The following is a 12,438-nucleotide window of genomic DNA, read 5'->3' as shown; positions in this document are numbered from 1 at the left end:
CAACTGGCACATGGACCCTATGCTGAGACTGCTCAGGGTGCCTGTTTAAACTCAGCCTTAAAGTCATAGTGTTCTTCCTTCTGCTCAATGACAGTTAACAACAGAAAGGCCTCAATAAATGTACCTCCTTGAGCCGAGCCCCACGAATGCAAACTGGTTATGCTATTTCCCCAAACACTAAAAGAGCTTGCTTCTGCCCACCACCCCCCCCCACCATGTCCTGGAAGTTTCTTTCTCTGCTGCTTACCTGTCGTACAGGCGACTGCATAAGCAGTTTCCCTGAGGGGTTAATGCCATGCCACTGGGGTGGACACCTGGGAGGGGTTCCAGCTCTGCCACTTATGAACTGTGCAAACTGGACCTCTCTGTGCCTCACTTTTCTCATCTTCCTGGCAAGGTGGAGTGAGGATTAGAGAAAATCTATGTAAAGCACCTAGCACATGCCTGGCACACAGGACGGAGTCAGCAAGAGGCAGGTGCTTTCAATACATTAACCACATATATTAACTTACAGCTGAGCTCAAAATCTTTTTATGGAATCCCACGTCTACAGCAACGGTTCTCAAACTCGAGCGTGCGTCGGAATCCCCTGCAGAGGTGGTTAAACGGTGTCTGATATAGTGGGCCTGGGGTGGGGCCCGAGAACATGCATTTCTAACAAGTTCCCAGCTGCGGATGCTGGGTCCAGGGCCCCCCCCCCTCCACAGGGCAGAGTCCCAACACCCTCCTGAGGTTTGTCCGTGACTAACCAGCACCCCTCCCATCCCAGCTGGCCTTGGCCTTTCCTGGTCTCTGGCCAGCTCTGGGCCCCGGACAAACGGACAGGACTTGAGTTTCTCCTGTTTGGCTCTGCTTGTCCCACCTCTGCCCCTTCCCCTGCTCACTCTGCCCTCAGACTCATGTCTGTCGCTCCAGGCCCAGACAAGCACCACCTGCCCAGCTCTCCACGGCAACCCTGTGCGCTCTGCATTCCCGCGGCGTCTTACTCTTGGCAGCTTTAGACCTACTTAACTGCAAGGACTGAAGACGGGGCTGTCTTATTTTCCCTACTAGGTGGGGAACTCTCCAGGGCACAGGCTGTGGGGTAAGTCTGACGTTTTCCAGAGTGTCTTATGGAAGTGCAAAACCAGGGTCCAGAGAATTGAAAGGAAAAAAGGCTGACAGAGAGGTTAAAGGAAGTAGCATGAATAACCCGAGCAAGGGGAAGTAGTGGGCTGACAACCTTCAACGAGAGAACCACAAAAATAAAGAAGACTTTGGCCAACTGATCTTTACCCCCATGAAAGAATAAATTTGAGGAAACGGAGTCAAATTGTGACACAGTATTAGATTTTGCTATAGGGAAGTTCCTGCCGCTGGGAATTGTTAAATAATGTACTGGAGTAGCAAGGGTGGGTGTGAATAATCTCTACTAGGCTTGAAAAATGGAACAGATTCTCAATTCCCACGAATGTTTCAGACATGATCCTGTTCTACCTTGGGTACAAAATTGAGAACCCTCGACAGATATTTTTTCAACTGGATGTGAATTTGGCGGCTGTTTGTGCTACTTAAGGATACACTTCTAAGTTAGTTGCTAAGTATGTTCCAAGAAGGAACAAATATTTTTTAAAACTCAGAACCTTAGAAAAGTGGCTCATTTCCCATTCTGGGGGTGGGTAACGAGAACCCAGGCTAGCAAATGCTGCAGTGCTAATAGGATTTGTGAGATAGCACACGTCCACTCTCCCTGCTTGCCAGGTTTAACCATCACATTCACAAAAAGTTAGAGTTTTTCTTCCTCATTTTTAATGGAAAGTCTTCAAATTTCTGGTAGCTGGAGGAAGTGGCTCTTGTACTCTCAAGACTGCACAGGAAATGTAATGAGTTATTATTACTCTGATGAACCGAAAGGGTAGTTTTTGCAGTCGGTTCTTCCTACCACTTGGAAACCTGGCAGGTCTCTGACTTTGCTTGTGCCAGACGGGCCTCTGTGTCACCTGCTAGCCTAGGACTTTTTGCAGTGGGGAGCAGAAGCGGGGGTGGGCAGAGAGGAAGGGAAACACTCAGCTGAGGCCCTAATAGCCACCAGGAAAAGGTGTCTCATGCAAGCAAAAAGTTTTTGCTGAGCTGTGGGTCCAAGGTAAACACTGCTTCTGCTGGGGGCAGGTGACCTATCTGAGGCCAGCGTGGGAAGACCACGGTGCAGGCCACACCAGCTCTGAAGCTGGACTCTTTGGGGGGTCACTGACTGCTTATCTCTTTAGTCCTGAGTTTTAAAACTCTGCCTACATCCTGAACCTCTGATTCAAAGACACCTTTAGGTCAGGAAATGGCTCTGAATTCCAGAGCACACAAATTTCCTGCAGAGCCAATGCCTTGGGGCTCTTAGCTTGTTTTTTAACCCCAGTGGGGTCTAAGGGCCTTTGCCTCCCAGTAAGATAATCCAAAGCAGATGCGATTCCATATCCTAAACTGCGACCTTCTTGTTTGTTTGGGGAAAAAACAATCCTTCTTTACTTGAACCTGAACCTGCTTTGATTCTGATTTGGACTAAGACAGAAGTTTCCTTAATAAACTGTGAAAAAATACAATCAAATGGTCAGCTGTTCTGTTTTGACATCTACCACATTTTTTTTTTTTTTTAAATAATAGGTCCAACCACATCCTTTGCCCTGTATCTTCGGCGCCCAGCACAGCCTGCTGGCTCTGAAATCGCTCCTGCACTTCTTTCTCTTGCCACCCTCCTGACCCGATTCAAGCCTGTACCAGCTCTTCCCCAAAGCAGGGGCTGTGGCCTCCTTACCACGCCCTGGACCCCCTCCTCCCCCCAGCGCCATGGCACCCTTCCCCATGACCTCCACATCTGACCACGTCCCTCCCCAGCTCACAATACACGAAGATAAAATCTAAACTGTTTTCCTTGCACAGAAGGCCCTTGAGTGCGGGCCCCGCCCCTCGCCTGCCCTTGGAGCCCAGGAACACTGTCCTCTTCCGAGTCGCCTGAAAACGCTGCACTCGGTCTGGTCTCCCCACCGTTCCCCCCACCAGGCAGAGCACAAACCAGTCTTGATCCCCTAGCCCACATGCTGCCCCCTTGCCCCTCTTTCTGTGCTTTGGACACACACAACCGCACGGTAAGAAAAAGGGGGTATTTTCCGCCGGCACTTCCAGGCCGGTTAAAGCGCTCTTGTCCTGGGCGCCCACCACACTCTGAAAGCACTCTTGATGGCACGAGTGTCCCACTGCATTCTGTCTGCACGCATCTAGGCCGGGCGCTTCCGGGAGACGAGGGCTATGCCCCTGCTCTCCGTCTCCTTAGCCTGCTGCAGGGCGGCCCACCTGGAGGAGGCGCTCGCTTCGTTGAGCTAAACGAGCACATCTAACACAAACGCAGTCCTCTTTCTCACTGTTGAGCGCCGTGCCCTGGACGTGGCAGCCCACAGAAATCCCAGGCTGGGGGGCGCCGGTGGCGCACAGGACAAAGACAGAGAGCAGGTTAGCACACGTGCACGCAGACGCGCTGAGACGGCTGCCGGGCGATGAGCGGGGCCAGCAGCCGCTGCCCACGAGAGGGAGGGCAGGGCGCCGGGGAACCGCGCCCGCCGGGCTCGCTGGCAGGACGTAGCCTGACGGCGCCTCTCGGAACCAGGGCAGAGGAACCGCTGGGCTGCGCGTAACCAAGCCCGCCGCCCACTCAGTGTTAAACCTCAAATGCGCACTGAGAACTTCAGACCCACCCGCTCTTCTGTTTTGCTGAAGTCCACTGTCTCTCTCGTGGTTTCTTCAGGCTCGGGGCTTGGGTTTGGGGGGTAGAAAGGAGGAGTTGAGCTTAATCTGTGTTCCTAGCAGTGGGTCCTACAGAAAGCTCCCACGTGGCAGCCAGAGGGAAACACGAAGGTTAGGTGCCCAACTTCCTACAAACCAGGTGGAGAATTTACAGGCGCTTGCAGGGAGAATCACCTGGCGCGCGAATCCCACCCACGCCGGCCCTGGGGGCCGGGAGGTGGGGTCAGGTATGCTTCCCTTGGGGGCTGGGGGGCGGCCGCTGCAGGGAGACAGCAGCCAGGCCACAGCTGTCCTGGCGGCCACCTGGCCCGAGGGTAGATGCCCTGGGGGGTGACTCACTCGTAGAGAGGGCAACTGTAAGGGCGGGATGCAGATCCACATCCACAGGAGTCCGCCCACACAGCATCCTCTGGACACACCATGTGGAAAAAATCACCACTATCTTTTTCCATGTGCTTCAAAGATAGGAAAATAGCATGGGGGGAATTTTAATACTGATCTGGCAGAGAAAGTTCACGTGGTACCTTCTTCAAACAACACTCTGCAAAGGAGGCCCTGGTTTGGAACTCCCCTTTTCATGGCCTCATAAAACACTGATTTATTGACCTTCAAAGACATACCTTTATTGTTTCAGTTTTCCTGGCATATGAATTTCTGGTAGATAACTGAAAAAGCAAGCTCATATTTCCTTATCAACACGGAGAATATGTTCATATTACAGATGCGCCATTTTCGGGGGAAGTGGTGGGAAGGAAATAACAGGGAAGGCATTTGAAATATTTATCAACAAAGTGAATGAAAAGGACACTGATCCCCAAGTCTGTGATTCTCCAAACAAAGTAGTAACTTATGGCCAAGTCTTCCCACTAGGATGGGCTGGCAGGGCAGGAAGACAGCCGGGGCAGGGGCGGTCACCTACCTGCCCTACAGTCCCAGTCCCACCCAGGGGATTTCCTCTGCGGGGTGTCCCCACAGGCCTTCCAGGGCCCTGCGGCTTATGGGCTTCCGATTAGTCTACATTACCACCTCAACAAGGGCCATACAAGTGTTATCTCAAAAACTATAAATGTTTAATGTCCTGTCTGTCATGGGGTTTCTTGAATTAAGCTAGCTTTCCAGATAGCTTTGTGCTATCTATAAAGTCATAAACATATGTGGGTTTTCTCTTTTTGGCAAGATTCCTTTAGGCCTAAACCACTGACGCCACCCTCTCAGATAGAAAGCTTTCTTCCCCACAACAGCCTCTTGGGATCATTCCCTCTCTGACCCTTGATTTCCTACCCATCCTCCGAAGACCGCTTCAGAAGCCCCCTCCTCCAAAAGTCCTCCCTGATTCCTCCAACTATACTCCCTCCTTCCCTCCACCACCCTCTGCGCTTCTCGTATCATAGGCTGCGTTATTATTATCACAGCTTCACCTGTCTCATCCTCTTGACTGGGCTGTGACCTGTGAAGACCCAGCTATGTCTTCGCCTTGTTTCTCACCAGCACAAGGTTTCACATCCCAAATATGTTTGCTGGCCTGGGTACGAGTGAATCTGCCCTTAGGTCTTGGATATCTAGGGATAAACATGGCTGTGTGATCAATTACCTCAATGAAAACAGCCTGCTCCTAGAGTTTCTTACTTGGAATAAACAGCAGAACTATCAACATAAAAATTTTAAATGTTTTTTTCTGTAGGCAAATACTCTTCTTATGTCTGAACTCAGATTCCCTCACACAGGCGCAGAGAGATAGAAGCACAGAGATGTTTTAAAAGGCAAAACTTACAGCCCCCCAGGTAAGTTTAAATCGATTTAATACAATGTAAATGAAGCTAAATACAATACTTGCAGATAGCGTGCTTTCCAGGAGCTGTTTTTGCCAACTATCTTCCAAAACCAATACCTCCTCCATCCTCCACACTCAACAGTTCTTTAAGCCTTGCCCAGTGTGTGACAACTAATCGGCAGTGCAATTCCTTTCTTTGAACTAATAGATCAGGTTGGCCAAAGAAGCAGTAATTGAACAGAGTGCTTGTAACCACAGTATCTTTGGGGGGTAATACTACAACATTACATCTAGCTCCACCTTTCAGAATTAATAGATTTCCACTGGGGAGACTAGGCACAAACTTACATCATTTGATTAGAGCCATCCCAATATCATTTGATTGTTTCCTGTTTAGGTATGATTTTAAAACGCACATAATATAAGTAGCCAAAAGGGAAAGGCGGGGGAGGGGGAGATAGCACGTGCTGAAAGATAGCTCTGAGAAATAAATGTTTTGATAGCAAATGAGTTCATGTTAGAACGTACTGCATTTTACACATATATGTACATATGTAGTTTTTGCAATAGCACTGTGAGATGCTTTTTTTTTTTTGCGGTACGCGGGCCTCTCACTGCTGTGGCCTCTCCCGTTGCGGAGCATAGGCTCCGGGCGCGCAGTCTCTGCGGCCATGGCTCACGGGCCCAGCCGCTCTGCGGTATGTGGGATCTTCCCGGACCGGGGCATGAACTAGTGTCCCCTGCATCGGCAGGCGGACTCTCAACCACTGCACCACCAGGGAAGCCCCGAGATGCTTTTTTTTAAACTGTGTAGTGAGCAGGTCTTTCTCAGGTGGCTAGCTGTTCACTGGAGCCCTAGTCCTGTGGTTCAAATAAGGCAGCACCCTGTCCAACCTGTTGAACACTTAATTAAGCAACACCTGAAGTGTTTAAAATGAAAAATTCCAGCAGGCTTTTCCGCCTTCTTTGCCCTCAACCATTCCTATAGACTCATACAAGTAGAAACGAAATAGACTGAATCTTCCTGAGAATTGTCTGCTCCAGCCTTATAGCACGTTCCTGTTATTTCTGTCAAGGCTCTAATCCCAGGCTGGCTTCCCCCTCTCTCCTCACTCCAAACACAGTTCTCCAAGTGCTGTTCCCCTTGTCTTCTTGGGGTTTCGAGCTGTTCCCCCGAAAGCTGTTAACAAGAGCCTAAGCCAATCTTTACAGAGAAGGGAAATCTGAAACTGCTGAAACCCAGAAAACCACCAATATTTACCCTTCCCTACAAGGCTTTCATAGTATTTGTGGTGCTGGGCTTCCTACACTACAGCTCTCCTCCGGAGAGGGCAGAAAACCAGTAACTGGTTTTATTTATTTGGCAGCTGTACCGAGTGATCTTGTAAAGAAATCTCTTCTGAGAGGACTTGGGGTGGGGAGGACAACAGGACATAGGAAGATGCTCTTGTTCTGGCCCCCCCAGACCTCTTCACGCCCTTTATCAGCCCTGTGGGCCGCCAGGGGAGCCCCGGGTGCCTCCTGGGTTGGGAGCCCCAGCAGGGCCTGGCCCAGTGAGACTAACCACTGCCCGCTGTGCCCGCCGGCCCGTCCCAGTCCCATCCCGGCTGAGCGCACGGAGGACAGGGCTGTTTCTGGCTCCCCTACTGGCTTGAAGCACCCCAGGTACCTTGGTGTCTCCAACTGTGAACACTATTTTGTCCTAACATCATCAGAGGGGTTCTGAGAACAAGTGATTCTATGTCATTCTGGGCCAGAACCTGAGCCGGTGGACCTTAAACTGTAGGGAGGAGTCGGAGGGGAGAAGGGAGACATAAAAAAGAGGGGAGTATAAGAAAGAAATCTGATGTCAGCCTTTCTGAAGAAACTACCAAATCCTGTTTCACCACACGCCTGGGAGGCGAGCATCGCTCTAGTCTTCAGACTACCAGCGAAGCTGAGGTGGGGAGAGCGTGTAAAGCCCAGTTAGAGGGAAGGACCGAGAGCTCCGGCGGGTCCAAAATGGCCCGAAAGGAGAAATCGTATGTTGGGATGGTTACTTAACGTGGGCACTGTCCGCGGCTCCGAATTTTTCCCTCGCTTCTTCTCCTGTTCGCGGGGAAGGGTCTGTGTCCACGCCGCTGCCCCCGCAGCAGCTACACTGCGGGGGCACCTCGCAGACGCTCCAGAAATGTTTAGAGAATAAACGGCACCACCAAAGCCTGCCACTAAGTAGGACTTTTGGAAGCGCCCGTGTCCGGGTGCTGGGGTCCCGCAACTCCCCGTTCTGCACCCCAGTTCCCCTCCACTCGCCCGTTCCCTCCTTCCACCGTCCAACACGCACCCCCCCAGCTCTCCGCCCTCTCCGCCCCCCAAATCCTCAGCTCCTGCGGCTCCGTCCAGGTCTCGGGACGTCTGGCAGCCGCCGCGCCGCGTCCTTCCCCAGTTCCCGCGAAGGCGTCGGGCGCGGGACCTGGCGCGCGGGGAGCGGGAGCCGGGGCGGGCCCCCTTACCTGCAGCCGGCCGAACAGCGCGCAGAGCGCAAGCAGCGCGGGCAGCGGGCGGCGCCGCCGGGCGCGCGGGGCCATGGCGCGAAGGGGCGGGCTGAGCGGCCCGCTCTGCGGCCTCTGCTGCCCAGGCGGCGCGGCAGCCCGGGGCCTCGGGGTCGGTCCTCCCCGCCGCCTCCGGGCCCCGCCCCGCTCCGCCCCGCCCCGCCCCACCGCCGCCCGGCCCCGCCCCGCCCCGCGCCGGGCACCTGTTCCCGCCCGCCCGCCCGCCCGCCCGCCAGGTGGTGCCCGAACGAGGCGGGCGGTGTCCGCTTCCCGCGCCTTGTTGGGGGGTGGGGGGACGGAGAGAATTCCGGGAGGTGAGGGTCGCGGGGGGCGACCTGGGGTGCTCTCCGCGCCCGCCTCCCGCGTCTTCTGCCGCACTGTGCACCCCTATACGCAGGTTTGCCTGCGACCTGCCTTCGGGTGTCTTTCACGGTCACAGACGCGGCCGGCCTGCATCCCAGGACTGTTGGGGCCGGACTCCCGGGGAAGGAAGACAGCCCGGCGGCCTGGCCCCCGCCACGCGCCCGCGCTCAGGCTTCCCGGCGGGGCCTCCCAAAGTAGGTGCACCTCGACCAAGAGTTAACGAGGAGAGGGTCTCCATCGGAGATTCCAAAGAGCTCAGTGAAAGGATCAACCCAATATAGCGTCGAGCACGCTTCATCATATCCCTTGTTCAGTCTTCCGGCCAGAAGCCACTTCCTCTTGCCTCCTCCAAGCTGTCAGCCGCCACGCTGTCTCCGCCCCCTGCCTCATGTGCTTAGGAGTACGTCAGCTCTCACGTGCCAGGTGGATGCTGGATGCACACGTACACCCAAGCCTTTGCACAGATAACTTTTCTGTGTGAAAACACTGGTCCTCAGATCAATAGAATGTATTGTTTTGAGTTCCAGAAGCATCAACCTGTCTTAGCTTTTAGCCCAGCAAGTGGTGTATCTTAGTGAATATTCCATGTGCACTTGGAAAAACTGTATTTCACTGTGGCTGGTGAAGTGTTTTATAAATGTCAATTAGGTTAAATTGGTTGAAATACCCATATTGATTTTCTGTCTACTTGTGAGAAAACTGGAAATTTCCAACAAAAACTGTGGATTTGTCTATTTTTCTTGATCTGTCAGTTTTATTTCATGTTTTTGAAGCTCTGATTAGAGGCATAAACATTCGGGATTACTATGTCTTTTTGATGAATTGATCCTCTTATCATTATTATATGTTCTCCTTGATCGGTGGTTAAATTTTGGTTTCTGAAACCTTTGATACTGTATAGCCCTTCACCTTTCTTATGAATAGCATTTACATGGTATATCTAATTCTGTCATTTTACTTATCTATGTCTATTTAAAGTGACAGCATGTAATTGGGTCTTGCTTTTTCAATTTATCCAGTTTGACAATCTCTGTCTCTTGATTGGAGTGTTTAGGCCATTCACATTTAATGTGATTATAGATATGGTGAAGTTTAAGTCTTGCTATTTGTTTTCTGTTTGTTCCATCTTTGCTCCTTTTTTTCCTCTTACCTTCTTTTGGATGATTTGAGTATTTTTAGGATTCTGTTTTTTCTCCATTGTTAGCTTATTTTATATACCTCTTGTTTTGTTCTTTTCAGTTCTGGGTTTACAATATGTATCTATGACATCACAGTCTACCTTCAGATAAAATTCTGCCACTTCAGTTATATTGTAAAAACCTCAGAATGACATACTTCCATTTCCCCCTCCCACCTTTGTGCTATTGTAATCATGCTAATTGCTTTACTTTGTAACTCCCTGCTGTGCAGCTTGATTGGTACACTGCCCAGTTACTTTTGTGCTTTTTGGAAAGCAGTCTGGTAGTGTTGATTAAAAAAAAAAAAAAAGTGCAAATATCCTTTGACAAAGCAATTCCATATCATAGTAAAGCAAACAAGTTACAGAGTAATACCATCCCATGTTGTAAACAATAATCAGAAACATTTATTTACCTGAGCAGAGGAAGTTTCTGGAGAGACAATAATAGTAGCAAACACTAACAGCATCCTTACACTTACAAATTCATTGAATCCTCACAACAGCTTTGTAAAAAAATACTGTCATTAGTCCCATTCTACAGATGAGGAAACTGAGGCATAGAGGTTAATAACTTGCCCTAGGGTCACTTGCCAAAAAGTGAGAGAGCTGGGATTCAAGCCCTGGCTATCTGGCTCTGGAGTGTGAGTTCTGCCTTACTAAGCACCAATTTATTTTTCAGGTTTTAAAAAATTGAACTGTAGTTGATTTACAATATTTTGTTAGTTTCAGGTGTATAACAAAGAGATTCAGTTATATATATATTCTTTTTCAGATTCTTTTCCATTATAGGTTATTATAAGGCGTTGAATATAGTTCTCTGTGCTATACAGTAAATCCTTGTGGTTTATTTTATATACAGTGGTGTGTATCTGTCAATCTCATCCTCAAAATTTATCCCTCCTCCCCCTTTCCCCTTTGGTAACCATAAGTTTGTTTTCTATGTAAGTCTGTTTCTGTTTTGTAAATAAGTTCATTTGTATCATTTTTTTAGATTCCACATATAAGCAATATCATATTTGTCTTTGTCTGATTAACTTCACTTAGTATGATAATCTCTAGTTCCATCCATGTTGCTGCAAATGGCATTATTTCATTCTTTTTTATGGCTGGGTACTATTCCATTGTGTGTGTGTGTATATGTATCTATATACATACAATATATATATCACATCTTCTTTATCCATTCATCTGTTGATGGACACTTAGGTTAAAGCACCTAATTTTTAACATTAGGTGAGTTCCAAAAGGAAAAGGAGAAACTGATAATTTTAACTTTTGATGTTCCTAAGCTATTTACACTGAGGAAAAAGTACTTTTACATTTTAACTGACAGGTCTGTAAATTTGGTAAACAGATGTTAAAACTCCAGATGAAGTAAGTACAGGAATGGTAAAAAATACAGATTAAAAAATATTTATCTGGCCTACTGTTGTCTTGAATGTGGAGACAGGCTTTCTGGAAACAGTAGTGTGTGAGATTATGATTTTGATAAAAGGAACTGACTTGTGGGAGAGGGTACTTTCACTGTGGCACTTTATGAGAAATACCAAGGGTTACTCCTGGCACATTTCCAACATCAACCCCTTTTTTTTTCAGAAAAGTTTAGGGGACTTAAAACTTCTGCTTGGAAAGCCCCAGAGGTGAGTGTGCTGGTTTGGGAAGCACTCTGAACAACAGAATGTCCATGTTAACATATTAAATCTACTAAAACAAGTTTAATTGAAAAAAAATGAAAGTACTTTTAAACACTATATTTACAGAGCTATCACTCAGATAATTCAAATATTTTATAAAGATTAATGTAGAATACATTTGTCATCAACAAGATCCATTAAAATGAGCTTGAGGACATTATCTTTCCTATATGAATAGCATTATTATGAGAAACATGGAAGTAAGTTAAATCAAATACTATTTTCCTCTATTAAGTGAAGGATGCACACACTATAGCTAAAGAGATTGCTCATCATTTACAGAAACTAAGTGTTATTTATGATTTTTATAAGCCCCATATTTATAGGCACATGTACAATTAAATTTTGGTTATATGTAATAAATGTAAAATTCATTTTAAATAATAGATGTTTTAACATTTATTAAAGGTAAACATTTCCAATTTTTAAAAAGTAATCAGGTGACAGTGAATTGTTTTATTTGTACTGGGGAAAAATAAAACACATTATACAAATACAGGCATCGTAGGTTTATTTGAAAATTATTTTACATGGATAATGCACACCTCACCCCGGAAATCCCCACTACTCCCCACTTCTGCAGGAACTGTTTAGTTTTCAGAATCAAAAAGGTAAAATAAAAATATGGCTATCATTTTTGCTTCTAGTGGATGGTTTGTAAGTATTATAGCATTACATTTTAATGGTCTTTATTTAGGCATCCAAAAATAGACACTATCTTGTTAATGAAATGCTTATGAATGTCCGCAAGAATGAGAATTAATCAGCTTATGTAATTTTTTTCACGTGGTGATACAAAATAGTTACTGGGCAGAGCTAAAGCAAACACTTAAAAAGCAAAGTTATTAAGTAAACATAAGACTTCACGAATCTTTCAGTAAAAGCTGACTAGTAAATACAAATGTTTTTATTACCTACCCTGTTATGGTTTGCTCCTCCACTCATCTTGCCTATAAAACTTTTAAAACAAAAGTAAACCATTGATAAATCAGTGTTCACTCACAGATAAATCAAGGTGCAATACTATCCCATAATGACACCCAAATATAATAGGAAATTTCATATCTATGTTCGTGAGAGAGATTGGCCTGTCGTTCCCTTTCTGAATTGGGTCTTGTCAAGTTTTGGTGT

General features: G+C 47.6%; 1 protein-coding gene across 1 annotated transcript in view; it reads right to left on the bottom strand.

Moving 5' to 3' along the window:
• TNFRSF11A (TNF receptor superfamily member 11a) overlaps nt 1-8,208 on the bottom strand; it is a 78,391-nt gene extending 70,183 nt beyond the window's left edge. The window contains exon 1 of the mRNA XM_089895280.1: nt 8,032-8,208. Within this exon, the coding sequence (XP_089751406.1) occupies nt 8,032-8,106 (75 nt within the window). The 5' untranslated portion in view covers nt 8,107-8,208. The remainder of the gene's footprint in view (nt 1-8,031) is intronic.
• Nucleotides 8,209-12,438: the final 4,230 nt, after the last annotated feature.

This window comes from Delphinapterus leucas, chromosome 14 (assembly GCF_059928025.1).
Source record: "Delphinapterus leucas isolate spDelLeu-1000000601 "Yukka" chromosome 14, BTC_Dleu_Yukka2, whole genome shotgun sequence".
Classification (NCBI taxonomy): Eukaryota; Metazoa; Chordata; class Mammalia; order Artiodactyla; family Monodontidae; genus Delphinapterus; species Delphinapterus leucas.
The sequence above is the reverse complement of the archived record's forward strand: the minus strand, read 5'-3'. Positions and strand labels throughout refer to the sequence as shown.